This window comes from Beta vulgaris, chromosome 4 (assembly GCF_026745355.1).
Source record: "Beta vulgaris subsp. vulgaris cultivar EL10 chromosome 4, EL10.2, whole genome shotgun sequence".
NCBI lineage: Eukaryota > Viridiplantae > Streptophyta > Magnoliopsida > Caryophyllales > Amaranthaceae > Beta > Beta vulgaris.
This window is the reverse complement of record NC_079205.1, coordinates 47,935,700-47,960,680: the sequence shown is the minus strand read 5'-3', so window position 1 is coordinate 47,960,680 and position 24,981 is coordinate 47,935,700. Positions and strand designations below refer to the sequence as shown.

At 34.1% G+C, this 24,981-nt stretch overlaps 1 protein-coding gene across 1 annotated transcript; it reads right to left on the bottom strand.

Moving 5' to 3' along the window:
* Window positions 1-21,489, bottom strand: LOC104890926 (probable amidase At4g34880). The gene is given in 6 exon segments (XM_010676544.4): window positions 1-292; window positions 295-460; window positions 10,191-10,383; window positions 12,310-12,555; window positions 15,708-15,922; window positions 20,788-21,489. Coding segments are annotated over 6 exon segments (1,626 nt in total). The 5' UTR covers window positions 21,412-21,489; the 3' UTR covers window positions 1-110.
* Between the last annotated feature and the right edge of the window lie 3,492 nt (window positions 21,490-24,981).

Sequence of the window (24,981 nt, the reverse complement as noted above, 5' to 3'; positions counted from 1 at the left end):
TATCTAAAGAAAAAAATTGTTTTTATATAGTATGTTTTGAGCTCACGTCAAACACTAGTTAATACTAATCCATGATCCAAGTTGTAATTAATCGACGAGTCTAAAACATGTCAAAATACAGGAGGCTTCCTAATATTGGTAGCTTGCTCAAAAGCATAAGCCATCTCAATTAGTTTAGGCTCGGTACCCTTTAAACCTCCGAAGCAAATACCAAATGGCACACCATCTTTATCATATCCAGCAGGAACACTAATTCCTGGAAATCCTCCAATTGCAAGAACACCGGAAAAAAAGAACCGGGTGTTACGATTGCATCCAACTTATTTTTGACCATAACCTTTTCAAACCCATCTCTCGACCAATTTGCTAATGTTACCAAGGACATCTTCACTTCGGGTCCAATCCCATTTGTTGCTTCAGCGGCAAGAAATATATGTTGACCATATTCTTCGATCATTTCCTACAAATTGACCAAATCCATATAAGTTCAAATAAACTTTATCAAGTACTCTCACCATCTTTTTTTGATTGTTACATTTTGGGGGGGGGGGGGTAGTATATTCACATGACAACTTTCACCTTTTTTAAATTTTATATATATAAGGAAAAACATTGTCATGTGAAATCTTGTTTGATTCATCTCAATATGTACTTCTAATTTTTAAATTTTATATACGTAAGGAAAAACATAACTCAAAAAATTAAGGTTTAAAGTCGTGTCTCAAAAACTGTGGAAAACAGAATGTAGCAATCAAAAAGAGACAAAGGGAGTAAATACAAATGAAGAATAAGCACATGCAGGTATTAGTAGCTAGTCATTACCTCTTGGAGAAAGGTTTAATTTGCTAAATCCTTTTACATCTCTAGCTTCTTGTCTATTTCTTGTATTAGGGGAAGACAAATTGACGATGGAGATATGAGATTGTTTGTGAATGGATGGATCTTAAATAGGAAGGGAGAATAGAGTTTTATTATATATATATATATATATATATATATATATATATATATATATATATATATACTAGGATAATTCCAAGAATCTGGGATGTTAACAGATAATACAGAGAAATGAAAATATTTAAAACATAAAACAATTAAAAATAAGGCGGTTTAACCAACAATTGCTTAATAGAAAATACATACAAATTGTCTTGAAACGGATACTACTAAAGAGAGTTACAATTTTTTTTTTTTGTGAATGAAGAGGGAGAGAGAGATTTTCAGTGGAGCTAATGTAATCGTGTATTTTGATCTGCCTTCAACTGAAGAAGAGTCCTCAATTTATAGGCAAGGGAGAACGAAAATGTCACGTTGTTTTACTATGTATGAACAATTTGTCTTCTACTTTAAACTGTTGATGAATAGATTTGAAGCATTTTACTGATGAGGAATTTGTCTGTTGCTGTTCAAAATGCCATTAAGACTGTTGTTCTGAAGCATTTTGTTTGTTGAGCAACAAACCTTGTTGCTGCTTTGGAGATAGTGAGATAACCGTTTTTTTTAAGTTTGGAAACCAGCATCTTCTTCATCGTCACTCAGGTGGATGGAGGAGTCTGCTAACGTTTCATTGTCCGAAGTTAAGGAGGATTCAGACATATTATTAGCTAGCTGTCGAAGGATCCGTGCGTAATCTTAGGGGGTTTTAGCTGAGGCAAGCAAGGAATTTGCTTGTAATTTTTGGGCTAGGAACTGAGATTGTTCTGCCCCTGATGTCATGACACCTGTGTTACTATTTTTCTTTAACCATTCTCTAATGGCTGGTTCGAGAATAAATTGTGGTGCATTGAAGTTTGACCACCATCTATTTTAAATTTTCTTTGGAGAACCATGCCCCTTGATCTTGGTTTATTTCGAGGAACCATTGACAAACCCAAGAGAGGTAGAACTTCATTGAAACTAAACATAAGGCAGAAAAACGCCTTTCAATATTTGAAGGTTTATATTAGGTTCTGAAAGTATTATAGCTTTTTGTGACTTTAAGGTGAAGGATTTATGCAGAAGAGCCCTAGAATTTCCACCAATGTGTAAACCAAAATGGCAATTTTTCTGGCTGTATGGTTTTAGTGTTAAAGTAGATTAACCATGACTGGGATAATATATTATTTTGTATTAGGAAGGTGGAAAACCAAGCATGTTGGTAATCTAAATAATTAAAGGTTTTACAATGTGGGAATGTGTTATTGAAGCTAATAGGGAAGGCTTTGTGTTTTGAAAGGTCTTGATTCCAGTCGTGAGGATTGAGAACCTTTAGAATTTTGATGGTTGAATAAGACGGCTCGGCTTGCTCATTTTTATAGAAAAAGTCCTTGAATTCAGCGGAGCCAGTGATTTCAAGGATTGTCTGGTAATATTTTGTTGTTTTAATACGATCTCATGGTTTGTAGAACCAGTTTTTTCCAAATATTTTTTGAATTGAAACATAGGGATCTTCATCATGATACCCATGTTCAATTGTTATAATGTTTTGAGAAGCAATTTTTACAAAATATTCGGAAGTCTCATTTTTCTTTCGTTGAGCCACCATAACCTGAGAGCTACCTGGTTTTAAAAATTGTTTTTGAGGAGGATTTTTTTTGAGAAGATTCTCCTTCGTCTGGTTTTGAACTAACTGTAATATTTTTACCTGCGTGATTTTAGTCTTCTATAACCGCTTTATTGGAGTTTCCCTGGTTTTTGCTTAGAGTTCTGGAAAGCTTGGAGGATTTGGGGGTATTTTAGGATAGACGAAGGATGCTCAGAGATGGAAAGGAGCCAGTCTTGAACTTCCTGTGTTCTATCAATGGAAGAGGTTTCACTCTCCATATTCTGAACTGCGGCGTACCAGGTTTTTTTTTGGTTTTTGTGTGGTTCATGTGGTTTTCTCAGGAGGAGGTTGGGACATCTCCTTATCTTTTGTCTTTTTTTTTTGGCATTTCTGTAAGAAATTCACGGGTTAAGAAGGCAGGGATATAATTCTCTTCTCCTTTTATATTCTCAATCTCAAATTCAAAAATGCTTAAAATGGACTGCCATCTGGCACAAATATGTTTTGCAGCAATGTTTTGGACATCCTTTTTTAAAGCAGCTTTAGCAGCTTGACAATCAACTTGTAAGAGGAATTTTTTATTTAATAAATCAGATTGAATTTGTAATACAAAGAACAATTGACAACATTTCTTGTTCTGTAGTAGAGTATTTTTTCTGGGTATCATTCCAGTGCCCTGAGGTGAACCTGATAATGTATTCTTTTCCATTATCGACTTGTTTAAAGATACCTCCGTAAGCTTTGTCACTGTCATTTGTTTCAATAATTTTAGGCAGGTTAGGGTTAGCTAAAGAAAGGCATGGAATTTCTAAAACACGGGTTTATATTGTTTTAACAGCCTGGGTATGGATATCAGATCAATGCGGTGGGTTTTCTTTAGTGTATCAGAGAGGGGCTTGGCAATTCTACAAAGATTTGGATAAAAGTCTAAGACATAATTTAAACTACCAAGAAATCTCTGTAGTTGTGTTTTGTCCACGATTTTATCAGGAAATTTGCTGGTGAATTGGAGAGATCTATCAATAGGGGTAATAGTTCCACAAGACACCAAGTGACCAAGGAATCTAATTTTGTTTGAAATAAGGAAATCCTTTTTGCCGAAGCGACGAGACCATTTTTTTTAATTAGATAGAAAAAGGTCTTTAGATTTTTGAAATGCTGGTCAATCGTGCTTGAGTAGACTAGCAGATCATCAATCTAAACTATGCAAAAATCTGAATAGGGGTTAAAAATATCGTTCATTATCCTTTGATATTCAGAAGGAGCATTTTTAAGGCCAAAAGGCATTACGTTCCATTCATATTGGCCAAAAGGAACAGTAAATGCGGTTATATAACAATGTTGTGGTTTGATCAGTATCTGCCAAAATTCAGATTTCATATCAAATTTTGAAAAGATAAAAGCATGGTGTAATTTTTGCATCAAGTCTTTTTTATTGGGTATAGGATAACGAATTCATCTTAGGGCGTCGTTAAGAGGTTTATAATTTATAACTAATCTGGGTGTGCCACGTTCAGTTTCCGAAACTTTGTTAACATAAAACGCTGCACAACTCCAAGGAGAGCGGGATTTTGAAATTAAGCCTTTACTTTCGAGAAATATAATCTCTTCATGACAATGATGTTCTAATTCGACATTCATCTGGGTTGGCCGGGCCTTGTAGGGATATACTTTTCTTCATAATCTGGTTCATAAGGTAAGTCGATCATGTGTTGCTTTCTATTCCAGAAGGCATTCAGAAGATCAGAGCAGACTTCTCGTTCAAGGAGACTTTGGAAGTCAGCTATTTGGGTTTTTAGAACACTACTTTGTAACTGGTCTTTGAACTTTTGTAAATGGATTTTTTGTTTTAGATCGTGCACATCACTTTGCTTTCGGTTGATAAGAGAATTTATCTCATTATTTTAAATAGAACTTGCTTTTATAATGTTGGGATTCCTAGTTTTTGGTTTTCTAGGAAAAGGAATTCCTTCAAAACCAAAAATAAAAAACTAGAATTCCTTCAAAACTAGAATATCCCTACATTATAAAAGCAAAAACTCCTAGAAAAACCAAAAACTAGGAATCTCAACATTATAAAAGCAAGTTCTATTTACAATAGTGAGATACATTCTCTTATCAACCAAAAGCAAAGTGATGTGCACAATCTAAAACAAAAAATCCATTTACAAAAGATCGAAGACCGGTTACAAAGTAGTGTACTAAAAACCCAAATAGCTGACTTCCAAAGTCTCCTTGAACGAGAAGTCTGCTCTGATCTTCCGAACGCTTTCTGGAATAGAAAGCAACACATGGTCGACTTACCTTATGAACCGGATTATGATGAAAAGAACATCCCTACCAAGGCCCGGCCAACCCAGAGGAATGCCGAATTAGAACGTCATTGTCATGAAGAGATTATATTGCTCGAAAGTAAAGGCTTAATTTCAAATTCCCGCTCCCCTTGGAGTTGTGCAGCGTTTTACGTTAGCAAAGCTTTGGAAATTGAACGTGGCACACCCTAATTAGTTATAAATTATAAACCTCTTAACACGCCCTAAGATGAATTCGTTATTCTATACCCAATAAAAAAGACTTGATGCAAAAATTACACCATGCTTTTATCTTTTCAAAATTTGATATGAAATCTGGATTTTGGCAGATACAGATCAAGCTACAACACGGTTATAAAACTGCAGTTACTGTTTCTTTTGGCCAATATGAATGGAACGTAATGTCTTTTGGCCTTAAAAATGCTCCTTCTGAATATCAAAGGATAATGAACGATATTTTTAACCCCTATTCAGATTAATGCATAGTTTACATTGATGATGTGCTAGTCTACTCAAGCACGATTGACCAGCATTTCAAAAATCTAAAGACCTTTTTCTATCTAATTAAAAAAAATGGTCTCGTCGTTTCGGCAAAAAAGATTTCCTTATTTCAAACAAAAATTAGATTCCTTGGTCACTTGATGTCTTGTGGAACTATTACCCCTATTGATAGATCTCTCCAATTCACCAGCAAATTTCCTGATAAAATCCTAGACAAAACACAGCTACAGAGATTTCTTGGTAGCTTAAATTATGTCTTAGACTTTTATCCAAATCTTTGTAGAATTGCCAAACCTCTCCATGATAATTAAAGAAAACCCACCCTTGGTCTGATCCATACCCAGGCTGTTAAAACAATAAAACCCGTGTTTTAGAAATTCCATGCCTTTCTTTAGCTAACCCTAACCTGCCTAAAATTATTGAAACAAATGACAGTGACAAAGCTTACGGAGGTATCTTTAAACAAGTCGATAATGGAAAAGAATACATTATCAGGTTTACCTCAGGGCACTGGAATGATACCCAGAAAAAATACTCTACTAAAACAAGAAATGTTGTCAATTGTTCTTTGTATTACCAAATTCCAGTCTGATTTATTAAATAAAAATTCCTCTTACGAGTTGATTGTCAAGCTGCTAAAGCTATTTTAAAAAAGGATGTCCAAAACATTGCTGCAAAACAATTTTTGCCAGATGGCAGTCTATTTTAAGCATTTTTGAATTTGAGATTGAGCATATAAAAGGAGAAGAGAATTCTATCCCTGACTTCTTAACCCGTGAATTTCTTACAGAAATGCCAAAAAAGACAAAAGATAAGGAGAAGTCCCGACCTCCTCCTGAGAAAACCATATGAACCACAGAAAAACCAATAAAAACCTGGTACGACGCAGTTCAGAATATGGAAGTGAAACCTCCTCCATTGATAGAACTCAGGAAGTTCAAGACTGGCTCCTTTCCATCTCTGAGCACCCTTCTCTATCCTAAAACACCCCCAAATATCCAAGCTTTCCAAAGCTCAAGAAACCAGGAAAACTCCAACAAAGCAGTCATAGAAGACAAAAATCACGCAGGAAAAATATTAGTTATTCAAAACCAGGAAGGAGAATCTTCCAAAAAACCCTTCCTAAAAACAATTTGTTAAAACAGGAGCTCTCAGGTTGTGTTGGCTCAACCAAAGAAAAATGAGACTTCCGAATATTTTGTAAAAACTGATTCTCAAAATATTATAACTATTGAACATGGGTATCATGATGAAGATCCCTATGTTTCAATTCAAAAATCTTTGGAAAAACTGGTTCTACAAACCATGGGATCGTACTAAAACAACAGATTATTACCAGATAATCCTTGAAATTACTGGCTCTGGAATTCAACACTTTTTCTATAAGAATGAACATACTGAGCCTCTTATTCAACCATCAAAATCCTAAAGGTTCTCAGTCCTCACGACTGGAATCAAGACCTTTCAAAACCAAAGCCTTCCCTATTAGCTTCAAAACACTTTCCCACATTGTAAAACCTTTAATTATTGGGTTACACAACAGGCTTGGTTTCCACCTTCCTAATACAAAACAATAGATTATCCCATTCTTGGTTAATCTACTTTAACACTAAAACCATACAGCCAGAAAAATTGCCATCTTGGTTTACACATTGGTGGAAATTCTATGGCTCTTCTACAGAAATCCTTCACCCTGAAGTCACAAAAAGCTATAATACTTTTAGAACCCAATATAAACCTTCAAATATTGAAAGGCGTTTTTCTGCCTTATGTTTTGGTTTCAATGAAGTTCTACCTCTCTTGGGTTTGTCAATGGTTCCTCGAAATAAACCAAGATCAAGGGGACATGGTTCTCCAAAGAAAATTTAAAACTAGATGGTGGTCAAACTTCAATGCTCCCAGTCTATTCTCGAACCAGCCATTAGAGAATAGTTAAAGAAAAATAGTAACACAGGTTTCATGACATCAGGGGCAGAACAATCTCAGTTCCTAGCCCAAAAACTACAAGCAAATTCCTTGCTTGCCTCAGCTAAAACCCCCGAAGATTACGCACGGATCCTTCGACAACTAGCTAATAGTATGTCTGAATCCTCCTTAATTTGGACAATGAAACGATAGCAGACTCCTTCATCCACTTAAGTGACGACGAAGAAGATGCTGGTTTCCAGACTTAAAAAAAAGATTCTCTCACTATCTCCAAAGCAGCAATAGGGTTAACGCAGTAACAGAAAAAATGCTTCAGAACAACAGTCTTAATGGCATTTTGAACAGCAACAGATAAATTACTCAACAGTAAAAGCTTCAACAAAACAAAATTGTGAACAGTTTAAAGCAAGATTACAAGTTGTTCATACACAGTAAAATAATGTGACATTTTTGTTTTCCACTGCCTATAAATTGAGGACTCTTCTTCAGTTGAAGACAGAGCAAAATACACGATTACATTAGCTCCTCAGAAAATCTCTCTCTCTCCCTCTTCATTCACAAAAAAAGTTTGTAACTCTCTTTAGTAGTATCAGTTTCAAGACAATTTGTAATTCTTTTCTATTAAGCAATGGCTGGTTAAACCGCCTTATTTTTAATTGTTTTATGTTTTAAATATTTTCATTTCTTTGTATTATCTGTTAACACCCCAGATCCTTGGAATTATCCTGGTGCCTTTTGGCCTTAAAAATGCTCCTTATGAATTTCAAAGAATAATGAACGATATTTTTAACCCCTATTCAGATTTTTGCATAATTTACATTGATGATGTGCTAGTCTACTCAAGCACGATTGACCAACTTTCAAAAATCTAAAGACCTATTTCTATCTAAAGGTTTCCTTATTTCAAACAAAAATTAGGTTCATTGGTCACTTGATGTCTTGTGGAACTATTACCCCTACTGATAGATCTCTCCAATTCACCAGCAAATTTCCTGATAAACCACAAAGATTTCTTGGTAGCTTAAATTATGTCTTAGACTTTTATCCAAATCTTTGTAGAGTTGCCAATCCCCTCCATGATAGACTAAAGAAAAACCCACCGCCTTGGTCTGATATCCATACACAGGTTGCTAAAACAATAAAAACCCGTGTTTTACAAATATGAAAATAGCCCAAAAGTCCCATAAGATTTCCTCTTTGTTTTAAAAGAAATAAGTTCTAGAAAATCTATATATATATCTTACATCAGTTTACGAAGTTTTTGCTCATTTTACGAACTATTGTTCATTTTATGTTTTTTGCTCATTTTATGTTTTCGCTCATTTTAAGAAACTTTTGCTCAAAAACATTGCTCATTTTATATTTTTTCTCATTTAAAAAACTTTTCGCTCATTTTAAGAACTTTTCGCTCATTTCATGTTGTAGTTTTCAGTTTTCAATATAAGGATACGAACTATTGTTCATTTTATGTTTTTTGCTCATTTTATGTTTTCGCTCATTTTAAGAAACTTTTGCTCAAAAACATTGCTCATTTTATATTTTTTCTCATTTAAAAAACTTTTCGCTCATTTTAAGAACTTTTCGCTCATTTCATGTTGTAGTTTTCAGTTTTCAATATAAGGAGAGGTTTTCACGTGATCCTATTCCTACATACATACATACATATACATACATATATATTATATATATATAATATATATATATATAATATGAGAACCACCCTTATGGTGAGAACCGTGAGAACCACTCATTTTTCCTCATTTTACGAAGATTTTGATCATTTCATAATATTTTTGCTCATTTTTTGTTTCACTTATTTTATGATTTTGGTCATTTAACATTTTTATGCTGATTTATCAACATTTTTGATCATTTTATGTTTTGCTTATTTTACTTTTTTTCTCATTGAACTTTTTTATGCTCATTTTACGTTTTTCTTCTTTTACATTTTTGTTCATTTTACGTTTTTGATCACTTAATGTTTTCTACACATTTTATGTTTATGCTCATTTTAGGAAGTTTTTGCTCATTTTAAGTGGTTCTCACGGTTCTCACCATAAGAGGGTTCTCATTAGAACCCAACCCTATATATATATATAGGAATAGGATCATGTGAAAATCACTCCTCGTGCTAAAACTGAAAACTGATGTGCAAAAAATCTCTGAAAATGAGCAAAATAATAAAATGAGCAAAGAATATAAAATGAGTAAGAATTTGTAAAATGAGCAAAAGTTTCTTAAATGAGCGAAAACATAAAATAAGCAAAAAACATAAAATGAAAAGGTTTGTAAAATGAGCGTAAACTTCGTAAAATGAGCGAAAGTTTGTCAAAATGAGCAAAAGTTTCTTACAATGAGCAACTAAACACATAAAATGAGCAAAAAAACATAAAATGAGCAAAAATCTGCAAAATGAGCAAAAAAAGTCGTTTTCAGTTTTCAGCTTAAAGTAAGTTTTCAATGTCCAACATTAGAGATGTTCATTATTGAATCATCGAGCAAATTTTTCAGTGACAGTATTAAACAGTTAAAAATCAGCCAATTTCAATTTTAAATAATAATAACTTCTATAAATAATCTCGATACTCCAATTGAAATTACTACCAAAATAATTTTAGATTGAAAAACATGCTCATTCGTACATATAACTACATAAGATTGTTGACGCACGCATCATGTGCATATACAACTAGTATATATATATGGCAAAATAAGAAACCTACATATACTTATATATCATTCTCCCAAAGTGATTTTTGTATTAAATCATGTTAAAATAAATTCCTTATTCAACCCCCGAATACTTGTTAGCAAAGATCATATAGACTTCTTGTAACGTTTGTGAAAATAACTTCTTAAAAGAACAGTTAATTCTACAAACATAGCAAGAATGGCACATATAATAAATAAGGACAACCTCTTACCTTTTGGGCATTTTTGTTGTTGAATTGGATAACATCTATTAAAGATCGCACTGGAGACTCAACCAGTTGTTTTAAGTAGGAATTCAATGACAATTTGAACTCAGCTAGCAACACCATCATCTCGTTATTCTGTGAATTTATTGCTTCAATGTTGGGTATTTCCAAATTATCAATTAGATTTGCCCCTTTTTCTCTTTAGTTGTACCGAGTGACAATAAGCATGAAAATTGTGTATTAGTAGATGGTTTACATGCAGGATATTATGTTCATCTCCGAGATCTACCCAACAAAAATATTTCAAATCTTTATATATTGAACATCTATGATTATTTACAACAAATCTTACATGCACCGGGTGCACACTAAATTTAGGAAAAATAGAAAAGAATAATCTCATTTTTTGACAGTCTTCTCATAGTAATTCCTCATTAACTTAATTTCAAAATAATCCTACCTTTATACTCGATTTTCTTAAAATGGGCTTTTTTTTTTTTTTTTTTTTTTGACAAAGGGTGAAAAGGTGGAACAAAACACGCAAGAGGTTAGCTCTTTCTTGCCATGGTAGCAAGGTTGTGAGCTAAAAAATGGGCCATTACCTACAACCTTTTACACAGGTTACTATTCTCACCTTTTTTTTCCTGTCCTCTCTCACCCCTTTCTCTCCTCTTTTATCCTTTTCTGATTTCAGTAACCACCCAACAAACCACCAACACTTTCTCACAGATTACCCACCACCAAACTAACCCCACCGACCCAAAAAAATTGCACCGCCATCATCCACTTTCTTGAACTGGGCTGCGGGCTACGGGGTGGAGGTGATTGCGCTGGGGGGGAAGGGGGGGCTGCGTCGAGGAAGCGTGCGCGGTGGGGTTTGCGGGAGGATGTGAGATAAATTGGTGATCTAGGAGATTGCAAGTGGAGGAGGAAGAAGGGGGTAAAGGCGAGTGGAGGCTGCTGCGACAGCAGCTAAAGAGGGGAAGTAGGAGGCTGGGTATCCGGTATTGTCAAGAAATGAGGGTGGTGATGGGTTGGCGATCTGTGTGAGGGTGGTGGTTATGAGAGAGAATACGCGGTTGGCAGGGTTTGGGGCGGAGTAGGTGGTCCTTCCTCATTTTGCCGAGAAACGAGGGTGGTGGTGGGTTGGCAATTTGTGTGAGGGTGGTGGTTTTGTTGTAATGTGGGTTTAGGAGGGTGGTGGTGATATGAGAGAAAAGGGAGGATGGCGGTGGTTTTGTTGTAGTGGTGGGTTTAGGTTGATGTTTGAAAAAAAAAATTAGTTTTTGTTATTAATTAAGTTGTATTAGAGACAAACTTTAGTTAATAATTAAGATGGTCAAAATTAATTGACCATGATCAAATCGATTAATCTTCATATTTACCTCAGGTTACTTTTGAAATGAGACCATTTTAAGAAAACAGGCCACAGGGTATAAAGTTAGGATTATCCTGAAATTAAGTTAATGAGAAATTATTATAGATGGAATTATTCTTTTCCATTTTTCCCCTAAATTTGTTGTAAGATTATGCCACATTTGGCCCAAAAAAAGTCACTATTCATGGCAAAATTGATCAATTTTTAAGTCAAAAAGGATTCATTACAAAAAAAAGTGTATTAACTTAAAATAGTCACTTCTCTTTCAAAAAAAAAAAAACTTAAAATAGTCACTTAAAAAGTTATCGTGCATATGATGTATTCCAAAATTTGTGAATTATATATTTTCTGTCTTTTTTTATGCTACACTTCTTTTCACGTCATTAAATGCATGACTTTAATCTATAATAATACCTTTAATTATGATTTATACATTTAGCAACAAATTATAGAAGTTGTTATTATGAAAATATGCATTAAGATTAATCAAATAAGAAGTCACCCGACTATATATGTAATTTCTAAGGTATAACAAGAACAAGGTTAGTTGGTGAATAATAGTTAATATGCAAGCGCAACATTTAAAAAAGGAGAAAGCATTACTTAGATTGAGATAGTATATATTCAATTTTTTTAAAAAAAAAACAGCTCGATTTACAACTTTGGTAAATCTGGGAGATGAACCTGTAATTTATCTTATGCAATGATATTCATATAATCAATAGCTAGCCTCTGTTATGTGCTTACCTTAGAGTATGGAAATGTTTCTTAAAGGCTGTGCTCTGTATAGGAAACCCTTCAAGATAATCAAAGAAGGGCTTTCTTACAATTCCTAGCCTCTTCCCTTTTAAACCTTCAAGCTTAAGAAACTGAGCATAGCCATTTCGCGGTATGTACTTGCTTGCGTTTACTGTCGCTTCAGAATCATAAGGATCATATCCTACAATCGAATCAAGAACATAGGTTGCGTCTGCCACAGTTCTACAGATGGGCCTGTTCATTGTTCAATTCGACAAATTACAGGCTAATCAAATTATCGAGCAAAAATTGCAACTCTATGACTTTCAAGATCACTAATACTTATCTTTAACCATTAGAAACTTTTTTATAGCAAAATTAATCAGGTGTACCAAACAACCTCAACTAAGACTTATAATTAGAACGCCTCAAAGTATAGACCTGGATGTAGTGTATATCACAAATAAAGTCGGTGACCATACCAGCAACAGGAGAATCTTAATTTATTATTATTATTTTCCATTTTCCCCCCTCTTAATTTTCTTATGTTCTTTTTTAAATCCTAAAAAACCTACCATTATTTAATGAATTCTTCTTGAAACTTGAACATAAAGCTGAGCTCATTGTTGTTATGCGATTTCAATCTTTCAATCTCAATTTGAGTAATCTTCAAAATTTAGTGTTTATTTGGGAAGATAGAGGGAATTTAGGGAAGAAAGATGGATTTTGGGAAAGAAAGTTTGTCTTTAATTGAGGAAGGAGAAAATGAAAGGTACATACCTTTTTTTTTAAGTAAAAAAATTAGGGTCAAAAAAGAAGAAAATAAGAAGGGGATGAAAATAATAATAAAAAATTAAGATTGTCCTGCTGCTTGTGAGAATTTCGGCCATCAACCTCCTTTATGATATGGACTGCACCCAGGTTTTTAAATTCGGCATATTTTGATAATAAATCTTAGTTGGGGCTGTTTGGGGCATCCGCGTTATAGTTCAGGGTGTTCAGACTAATTTTGCCTTTATTATATATTAGTAAAATATCTTTTAATTGACATATTGTAGATATAAACATTAAAACAAATCTAACAATGACATGATAATATAATTGTTTTCTTGACTTCTATAGTAGTGAAGTCAAAAGTGGGGTAAAAATATACCATAAATGTAAAATATTGCATATTTTTGAAAAGGAAAAATTGATTTAGTCAGTTTCAATTATGAATGCCTTGACAATAAAAGACCCTACTTCAATTTATTATTGTTCAGTCTCAACTTTTAGTAATATTTTACAATACCAGTCTAGATTAACCAGTAACCAATATAAGAGGTAATTTTTTTTTTTAACTTTGTTTTGCTGTTTTGATTATATTCTCTCCTCCCTCCTTCTCCCCCTTCCCCCTTCTCCCTTCTCCCTCCTCCTCTTCCTTCTCCTTCTCCCTTGGCATCCACCCCACGTCCCCACCCCCTCCTGTGCTGAGTGTCGACCCCCTGCCACCTTCCCTCTCCTGCCAATCGAAAAAAAAGAACCCCTAAATTGATATCGATCTCCATCAAATCTGAAGTGACCTCCAATTTTTTTTAATATCACACAAAACATGGAAATTATGCCAAAATATCAACTGCCCAACAACTGATTCACAAATCACAATCCCATTATTATCGCTTACATTTTCTCTTTGATTAGATTATCACTTACATTTCAAAGCAAACCCAAAAAAAATGCACAAAAATCCAAACAAAAATACGAAGCTCAGATAAACTAAAGTTGACAAAAATCAACAAGAAGTGAATCTTCCAATCAAAAAAAATTAACTTATCTCTGTTATGTAAAGGAAGAGGAGGGGGACACCAAAAATGATAATTCCTTTTATACCCTTAAGTAATAAAATATAAATATACTCTCTTTTATCATTATATCCTCAATTAACAAAATATTTACATCATTATTAATTTATTGGCTTTCAAAAAATAGAAGAAAAATACACAGTGAACTTTATGAATAATTTTTCGTATATATTATTACGCAATTGACCTTTTGTTTGTTGATACGTGCATATAAAACTAGTAAATCAAATGCAAAGTAGGGGTAATTTCATGTAAATGGATCGCATGTATGACCAAAGAAGTGGAAGAATAAATGAAATTAAAGGAAATCAGACAGTTTGGAGAAGCAAAAAAAAAAACAAAAAGGGGCAAATTCAACAGCCCACCAATCTGTCTCCTTTGTTCTTTCACCTTTCCTTCGTCAAACCCATTATCATAATTGTGAGTTATGAATTCCCCGCTCTGATCTAAAATCCTAAGTTTTCCTTAAAGAAGTATACTGTTCTTACATACTGCGTTTTTATGGTGAGGATCCTCAAATAGCAGGGTGATGGGTGGCAGGGGCAGAGGATAGGGGTTTTGAGGACAGGGGAGAGGGTGGTGGAGGAGTGGTGACATTTAAGGGAGGTGGGTGACGGGGTAGTGGGGTGGAAGAGGAGAGGGTTGGGTGGCAGGGGAGAGGAGGGAGGAAGGATGGAGAAAAGAGGAGGAAGAAGATAGAAAAAAATGAAAACAAGGAAAATTTGTCAAAAATAACTTTTTAAATATAAGTTTTTACAAGAAAATCTTTTTAAAAAATCTGGCAAAATATGATCTTAAGAAGAAAATATTTTGTCAGAAATAACCTCGCCAATCTTTCGGTATTGGCCAAATATTTTTCAGCGTTGATTCGTTAAAACCAAACATGTGGAGGACACATGAACTGCATCTCTTACGTTTCAACTCTTCTATTCTCTATTTTCGACATTGACCAAATATTTTCTGATGTTAAATTCATTAGTATATGAAGAAAATGGGGTTACAACATATAAAATGTAGATTATGTGCCTTGTCATGTTAGGTTTTAGTAAATCGAAGCCAAAAAATACTTGGTCAATGCCTAGAAAATAGTTCAAGTTGTTTTTCGCTAAAAAATTTATTTTTTAACGTTTTATTATACTCGCAAAAACTTGTATTGAAAAGGTTGTTTTTGACAAATTTCCCTGAAAAAAATGACAGAGTTTACCTGCTATTGGACTACCATTGTAAAATAGTCCTAAAAGTTGACACTGCACAACAATAAACTAAAGTAGGGACTATTTTTGTGAGGGCGTCCATAGTTTGTACTAATTAAATCAATTTTTGTTTTTGAAAGCATAGTAAAAGGTTCCTTTACCACTTTGTAGATTTTGGTTTTGCGATATGAGAACTCACGTAATTGTGATATAGAGTGGTTAAATGAAGTGAAAATTAAATCATAATTAGACTCTTTTTTTTATATACAAATCACAATTAGATTAATAATGTTAATTTTAAAAACTGACCACGAATTATAATAAACTTCATAAATTTCAAAAAATAAATAGATTGATGTAATAATATGGATACCCAACAGTATCTTGTGTAGGAGAGATTGGTATAACTCCACTACGGCTAGTGAGACCAAGTGTGGGTTTGATACCGACGACTGAGTTGTAGCTAGAAGGACAAAGGATTGAGCCGTCTGTCTCGGTCCCAAGGGTTACGGCTGCCAAGTTTGTTGATACTGCTATGGCTGATCCACTGCTTGAGCCACAAGGAGTTGCTGATAGATTGTAAGGGTTCTGCAGTCGAAAATTGATTTACTTAGGGTATAGTCTTGAGAAAAAACTTCTTTAATCATATGTACTTTTCATTCAAATTATGTATGTACAAGCGTAACTAGATTTTTCAAATAAACTATTGTTCTTTTCCCCTCATACTCAACAAAGAGAGAGAGGCGAAAATGAGGGGAAGCCATCAAACCACCAACCTCTGCACCGATAAGAGAGGTAAGAGGCGGTGGTTTGATGGGTCTCGCGACAGGGGAGGCGAGGAGCGAACTACCCAAACCACCGATAATGAAACACCGGGGTAGCAGGCGAGGATTGTTCAGGATTAGCGGCGGAGAACTGGTTGAGATGGGGGTTGAGATGGGCGGCAAAAGGAGATATGAAGGAGAGGCTGTGGAGGTTTCCTAGGAAATGGCTAGAGATTTCTAGAAAGAAGGGCTTCTCCCTTCTCTTTGGAACTCTTTTTTTTCAGCGCATTATATATATATATATATATATATATATATATATATATATATATATATATATATGGCAAGATCACATGAGAATGCTCTTTATATGAGAAATGAGAATGAATCTCAACCACACGATTGGATTAGAGTTACAACACTTGTTCATGAGAGTTATACCCCCTTTGAAAAAAATTTGAGCCAAAAAAAAAAATTGATTTTTTTTCTAATATCTTTTTTTTTGGAATTACATCACTTTTTCATAGGGTTGGGATCCAGTGAGAATACTCTCTTATGTGAGAACACATACTTATATGAGAACACTTTAAAATTTAGAACACAAACATTTTTTTAGAACATGAGAATATAATCAATACATATACATATATACATGTTCTGAAATATCAAACTCATGTTCTAAATTTATTCAAACATGTTATGAATTATTTCAATGATGTTCTGAAATATTGCAAGTATGTTCTAAATTTATTCAAACATGTTATTTATTATTTCAAACATGTTCCAAATTATTTTAATTGTGTTCTAAAACTTTTCAAACATGTTCTGAATTACTTCAAATATGTTTCAATTCATTTTAATTATGTTATGAAATATTTCGAGTGAGAACATATATCATATGTGAGAATAAAGGTGGGTCAGAACATGATGTACATCGTTTTAGAACATGATGTACAACGTTTTAGAACATGATGTACAACATTTTAGAACATGATGTACATCATTTTATAACATGATCTACGTCGTTTTAGAACATGATGTATCCGTTTTAGAACATGTTGCTCGGAATTTTAGAACATGATATACATTAATTTAGAACATGATATACATTTTGCATGCGTTGATCATGTATGGTGATAACGTGTGACTATAATCGAAACGATATAATGTGGAATACCAAAATTTCAATCTATACCACTATAATATCTTTTTGTTTCTCTGGTTGATGAAGTAGGAAGGTTTCCTACGTTCGTTCATTCATTTAAGTTGGTAAAAAGGATAAATCATATAGTAAGAAAACATAAATCGAACAACAATCTGCACTTAAGATGAATGACGCCATTGAAATCGAACAAAATCGAACAAAAATCTGCATTGAAATAAAAAAAAATCGAACAAAAATATGCAAGTCAAGAATATCAAATTAAAAATTTCAAATAAAACCTGTTGTTATGGAAAGAATAGTGTGGAATCCGCAAAAATCGAACTAAAACATTGAAAAATTACTCCATGAATGACGCCATAGAGGAGAGAGAAAGTTGTGCAAAACCTAGAGAGAGAAAAAAAATGACGCCATAGACGTGAAAGTTTGTGGGGAAGAAGGAAGAAGGGGAGTAAGGGTAAACCTAATTACAAAAATGCCATTACTCATAAGTGTATTTAGAATATTTAGATTAGATTAGATCTAAAGGTCCAGCATATTTGTTCTCACATAAAAAAGTGTTCTCACATAGAGGAGGTGGTCTCACAAGAGCCCTCCTATATATATATATATAAAAGACATACAACATACCTCATATTTTGTCACATAAAGGAGGTTTCGAGACACAAATAAGTTTCTTGGATATATTTTAATACTTTCTCCGTTTTGTTTTAAATGAAACATTGGGTGAAATGACACTATTTATTGATCAAATTTGACTCCAATTTATCGCCATTATATAAAGAAAAAACATAGTTATGCGGGGTCTTGTTAGATTCGTTTTGATGCATACTATCAAATTATAATTTTTAAATATTTTTTATGTGTTCATAACTAAAAATATTTATGGTCAAAGAAACACATTGAATTGCATAAAAAAGTAAACATTTTATTTAAAACAGAACGGAGGAAGTAAAATAAATTAAAAGATTGTTTATTTGTCCGCTAACGAGAAAGAAGACACAATGAGCTTACATTAACTAAAACTAGCCTTTTGTGCACGTGATGCGTGCGATTTTATTTTTAGGCCTAATAGTAAGTAGTAAACAAACTGAAAATGCAAGTTAATATTTAAGTTCACCTTCATTTTGTGAATAAGATTCTTTTATGTTCTTTTTGTGTTGTTACATTTTTGTGAATATGAATAGTTTTTTGTTTCTCAAGTCTTATATGCGCATGTTCTTTTATAATCAGTATGATGTTCTTTACTAAATATCGTCATCTTCTTTTTTTTTGGTTTTATTCATTTTTGTAATTTATGATAGTTTTTTATATGGATTTCAGTAATTTCTCTATGATCCCAAAATTGTAACCGAAAAGTATAATACAATTTCAGTTTTTTTTTCCTTGTCTAACTTCTAAATTCCGATTTCACAAATTGATATATTTAAGAATTTTCATCATTTTTATTTTTTCTCCTTTTCTAAATGTTCACACTTTGAGTTTCAATTATATTTGAAAGGAATTTTAAGTTTTTCATACACAATATGATTTCGCATGAAATTGTCATTTTTTATTTTTCTCCTTTTCTAAATTTGAACACTTTGAGTTTCAATTACAGGTGAAATGAAATTTCAAAATTTTCATACGCAATTTGATTTCGCATGAAATGGTTTCCGCAAATTAATGTAAATTTTTTTTTTCTGAAAATTGATTTTTGCAAAAGTTGTTCGCAAAAAGGTTTGATATTGTTTTGTTTTTCAAAATTTATTACTGAACATGGATATTCTACAAAAGTTTTGGGCAAAAATTTTATATTGGAATTTAAAAAAAAGAACTAAATTAGTAACTTTTTCATCAGTGTCATAAATGAATCAAATTTCATACCCATATTGTTTTCTGATTTTATATGAAAATGAATCAAATTTAAGTCTAATTATATAAAAGCCCTTTTCAACTAATTGCTATTATCTCAATTTTTTCAACTACAAAACAGTCGACTAATGTGAAATAACTTTGAAGATTAAAAGAATTATGTACCTATTTGAAAGTTCGCATACGCCGATGGACGAATGTGTGATATCACTGTCAAAATCTTATATTTTTTTCTCAAATTTGTGTTTATAGGTAATTTTTGTGAGTATGTAATTGTGAATGGCTATTAAGAACAATGATTTGTAAGTGAATTTTGTGAATGTTTTTGTATGTATTGACGTCCTAATGTATTAGTTTTAGTTTGTAAGTTAATTTTTAGTATTTATAAAGGTTCCTGATCATTTGAGTAGTTTGCGTGATTTTTACAACGTGATTTTCTCAATTCTATGAGTGATTTGTAAAGTTTCCTCATATAAGTGATTTCTGAGTAATTGTTGAAAATTAATTTCCGATGGCTTTGTTTGACCCCCATTTTGATATTGAGATTCCTTTTGTAATTTAGAAAGAGAATGAGGGTAAAATAGTCGGTTCAAAAGAGGACACCGTTGCCCCCCTTTCCTTTATGTAATATAGATTACTTGAATTCCTCCACCCTCTAGAGTTACCCAAAAAAGAAACACATACTGACATACACCTGCACAAATTAGCCAAACTCATATGTGTATTTATAATCACCCATTTTGTTAACTAGATAGTCCCTCATTAAAGCTTAATCGTATTTTAGAAGAAAATATTGGAAGTGTGGCTTTACCATGCGTAGTCTCTCCATAGGTCATAGGTGTGCTTTTATTTTGTTTTCTTGTTGTTCATCATTATGTTTCTTTTTCTTTTGTTCATTTCCTGTAGCTTCTTTTCCTCAATTCAATAAAGAAAAAGCCCATCAGTTTTGACTTTTGAGAGGTGGGTTTTCCCTCTCCGAGAGGTTTTCTCTCTACACCATCTCTTCCACCGCCAAGCTTCCCCTTTCCCGCTACCAGGAGCAGGTAGCATCCAGTGAACTCACCGGCGTGCCGCGAGCTTCCCTCCCGTCTTGTTTTTTGTTTTCAATAAGAGTCCATCTGTTGTGACTTGTGATGGTGTTAGTCTCCCTTGTTGGGATTTTGTTTATTCCCTGTCATGGGCCTCCTCCTCATTTGTGGGATTTGTATGTATCATTAGTGGTTGTTTAGTTTCCCTAGTTCATGGACCTTGGAGTTTTGAAGATATGGGAAACTGTACTCTTTGGTTGATTATCAATATCAAATATCAAGATGAAGGTCATATTCCTAATTGCCATTACATCATGCGTTAAATATATTGAGTCATCGAAAATCAATTATAGTTAGAACATTACCATATTATGATAGCGGTCTTAAAATGTTACTCTCATTTTAATGTTTTAGATTATCTTTTATGTGTGAATGATTATTATTATTATTATTATTAATCCGTGTAAAGATTTATTAATGATGATTTTCATGTTCCCATCAAAAAAGCCCATTATGCTATCTACAATATTCTACATGTTCATACATAATAAATTCGAAAAATTAGATATTGTCACATTCTATATGCTTATGATTTATGAATTTTATGATGTAAAGTTATGCAAAGACAAAAAACCGGGGACTTGCCTGGCCTTGGCCTCCTCTAGCAGACCACCCACTAGGCGCACTATTAGACCTAAAATTAGCCCATTCACTCAAGGTAGCCTTCCCAAGAATGATAGCCCCGGCCTTTCTTAGCCTTTTGACAACTCCAGCATCTCTTGGAACCACTGAACCCAACAATGCATAAGATCCTGCTGTTGTATTAAGCCTATCTTTGGTAGCAATATTATCCTTCAGCAATATTGGTATCCCAGCTAGCCATGAAACTTTGACTGAGTCACCTTTCTTCGCCTTCGCCCTCCGCTTATCGGCCTCATTCGCCTGTTCTAGAGCGTCCGGATTCACCTCTATGACCGCTCTAAGAATTGGGTTAAGTTTATGGATTTGTTGTAGGTAGAACTGTACTAATTCTTTTGAGGTTAGCTTGTTTTCTTGTAAAGCGATTTGGAGATCTTTAATTGTAGCTTCTTTGATTGGAAAGTCTGGATGTAGAGAGGTGGCTGAAGTTATGCCGACAAAAATTAGTAGGAAATGAGCATATAGGTGAGATATTGGCATGGCTAAGATTTGAAGTATTGGATTTGTAGTATTGATGTGGTGAAGGAAGAGTAAACTTATGAGAAGCAAAGTTAAATGCGAATATATCATAGTTTAGTTGCTCAATGGTGGGGTAGTATATATAAAAATTGTGTGGAGATTATAAGTTTAGCCGTACTTTTTTTCTATCTAAGAAATGAGAGATTCACAATTGTCATAATGGTTTCTCTACGAAGAAAAGATTAGAGTTAAGTTATGTTTTTCTTCCATTGGAGTGTGTTTTTTGTAATCATTATTCGGAGGACACAGATCATCTATTTTCTAAGTACCCGTTCACAAATGATGTTTTTATGGACCTCCATCAATATTTGAAATGGCCTATTTCGCCTGAAATTGAGAATGGTGTTTCCTTTAATAGTTTTTTATTAAATTTTAAATCTTTATTTTCAATGTTCCAAGTGGAATGTATGGCTATAGGGTGGTGGTTTGTGTGGTATGCGCGTAATGGGGTCATTTTCCGCCAAGAGTCGTTTACTCCTATAAAGGTTAGTTCGATGGTCAAAGCCTTTGTGCATAATCTTAATGTTTCAGGGGCTGTGGTTGCGGGAGTGGACTCTACGATTTTGCCTGCAGCTAGTCGAAGGGCTAAGGTGATGGTTCGGGATCAGGTTTGTTGGTCCCCCCTCCGGTAGATTATTTTAAAGTCAATTTTGATAGTTCAAAGTTGGCTAGTGGCCAAGCGGCTTTTGGCTTTGTGATTCGAGATTCTGAAGGAGTTGTTAAGTTGTGTGGTGCTGGGGCTATGGATAATTCGGATTTCATTTTGGAAGCAGAGGCTAGGGGTCTCCGGGAAGGTATTAGAGGGGCCAAGTCCCTTGGTATTGACAAGCTTATTGTGGAAGGTGACAATTTGGCAGTTATTAATGTTATTAAGCAGATTTGGAAGATTCTGTGGATGATTCAATCCTCTATTTTGGACACAGAACAAGAGTTGGGTCATTTTGTGGATGTGCAAATTTGTCATGTTTTTAGGGAAGCCAATGCGGCAGCAGACTGGATGGCGCATCGGGGTCATTCTTCGGCTACCACCACCTACTGGTTTGATGTTCCTGATTTATCTTTCGTTGTAATCATCCGAAAGGATGATTTAGGGTGGCCCAAATCTTGGGATCCTCCCTAGTTCTTTCTTTCTTTTATAAAAAAAAATGGTGAAATACGTGGAACTTGAGGCTTTTGAGCACGTGTAAACGGTGTAATGTGTTTTAAAGCTTTCTTTGACATCTTATTGTTAGAATTCTTTGAAGTGGTGGTAGTAGTAGTGGTAGTAGTGGTAGTAGTGGTAGTAGTAGTAGTCTAAAAAACAGGGCCTAAGTGGTTGGAACTTAGAAGGATGCATATCATCACCCCTTAATGCACGAAATAAGTCTTTTTTCCACAAATTATGTGCCATTTTCTATTGGTTAGTTGTGATAAATGTAAAACTTAATAAATGTAGTGAGTCATAGTAGAAAAACAACCAACATATAGTGGTAACTGGTACATAGAGGTGTCCATTGGACGGGCCCAGATGGACCTAGTCCAGGATCAAATCGTCAACAGCCCGGACCACGCCAATACTAGTTCAGATACGGCCCAGAATCGTCCAAAAGACAGGTCCAGAGTGGGTCGAGTGGTGGAGAGAAGGAATCGGACTGAACCACCCTCGAAATTGAAATTTGGACCGTAATGGACTGTGGCTACACCGCTTGGAGACCGTAGTTTGAACCGCCCTGAGGACTGCAAGAATCGTCTACGGAACCGCCTTCAAAACCGGGTGTGTTCGTCTTCGTGGAGGTTCTCCAAAAAATCAACAAAACTTTCTGCCTTCTTCCAGTTTCGTCTTTGTGGAGGTGTGGGTCGATCACTTCCTCCAGTTACAGCTACGTTGCTCCGGGTGATCGGTCCTCGCCTCACTCTTTGAACCATCCTAATTAGTGTTTTGGGTGAGAACCAGTGGTCTAGCCCTGAATCGAACCGTCCACTAAATCGCATTCAACCTCGTTGTAACCGGTTCAGGGTTGATAATTGTTAGCCCTAACTCTGAACCGGAGTGGACAATCGTTCAAACTTCTCTCTCCTCCTTTATTTGTATTTCCTTTTTCCATATTTCCTTAATAATTGATATCCAAATAAAGTGTTAGTTCATGATTGGTTTTATATCAATTATTAGGTACTACGATAGACTCAAGTGATGATAGGCGTGTCGCGCACCTAACAAATATAAATAACCTAACTAATCCTCCTAACTATATAGTAGGGTAAGTCAGAGTCGATCCCACAGAGAGAAAGTTGTTCTATGATTAGCCCTTAAATAATGGTAAGACTAAATAAAATCAATATCAATGATCGTCAAATCAACTATACTAATCAATATATAAATAAAAGACTCTACAGTTAAGTATCCCCACTAGCACGAAGTAATACAAAATAATATTCTACCCCAAACTAATCAATCAAATGTTCACAAGGAAAAGTACACCCTATAAAGTACCACAAACCTCTCCCGAATATCTATGTCTTCTCTAATATGCATTCAAGCCTAATCCCGTGGAATCATGCAAATTAAAGACATTAAACACGGCACTTTAACTTCATAACAACCATTCTACCTACTCCCGTGGAGAACTTCACGTCCTTAATTGAAATACTCAAATCCGTCAAAATCCAACTCCCGTTGTGATCAAGACAATGGAATTCAACAATAATAGTTATCCCTAATCTAGTATTGGAATATACACAATCAATTAAGCAAGAACAATAAACAATTAATATGAGAATTTAAAAAAACAATCATGAATTAAATCATACTAGGGTTCAACTTAACCATAGATAAAAGAAACTACTCTATCATGAAATAAATAATGAAATCTAAAACTATAAAAGAAAACATAATTAAAGAAATCAATGAAATAAACTAATGAAACTCATGAATTAATGACGAAAAATAAAAACTAGGGTTTACACGAAAAACTAGAGAGAAAGAGGAAGAGAGAAAACTAAAACTAAACCCTAGAAAAATAAGAATAACGTGAGAGGGAGGAGGATAGAGAAAGAATAAAAACCTATCTAAATAAATATTGAATAACCTAATATGACTTGGAAAGTAATTTACAAGATAAGGAAAGTCTTAAATAAATCATTAATAGGCGGATTAGTGATCCGCGCGTACGCGTGGCAAATTCCAGCAGAAACTGTGCAATCTTCCGAAAGGCATAACTCCTTGACTAGAAGTCTCCTCGGGGCGTGCCACCTATCGTTGGAAAGATCTTCAAGTCTAGTTTCCAAATCTGGTGGAATTACTCGATTCTAAGAATCACATCAAAAGTTATGATCAGAAGAGTAGACGTACTACACTCTCTTTTTCACATTTCTTCTAATGATTTTCCGCTTCGTTTTTGCTCAAACTCGTACTATATGACATATCCATACGACCTTATGCATTGTACTCCTTTCCAACTGCTCCTAATCCTCAAACTTAGCTAATAATACTCCAAATATGTCCTCAATGCCTGAAATTCATCAAAAACAAGAAAAAATACCGAATAGGAGTAGGAAATCATAACTTAAGAATATAATGCAATAATGAACCCAAATATGAAACTAAATGCTCTAAAATGCAACCTAAATGCCCTAAAAACTATA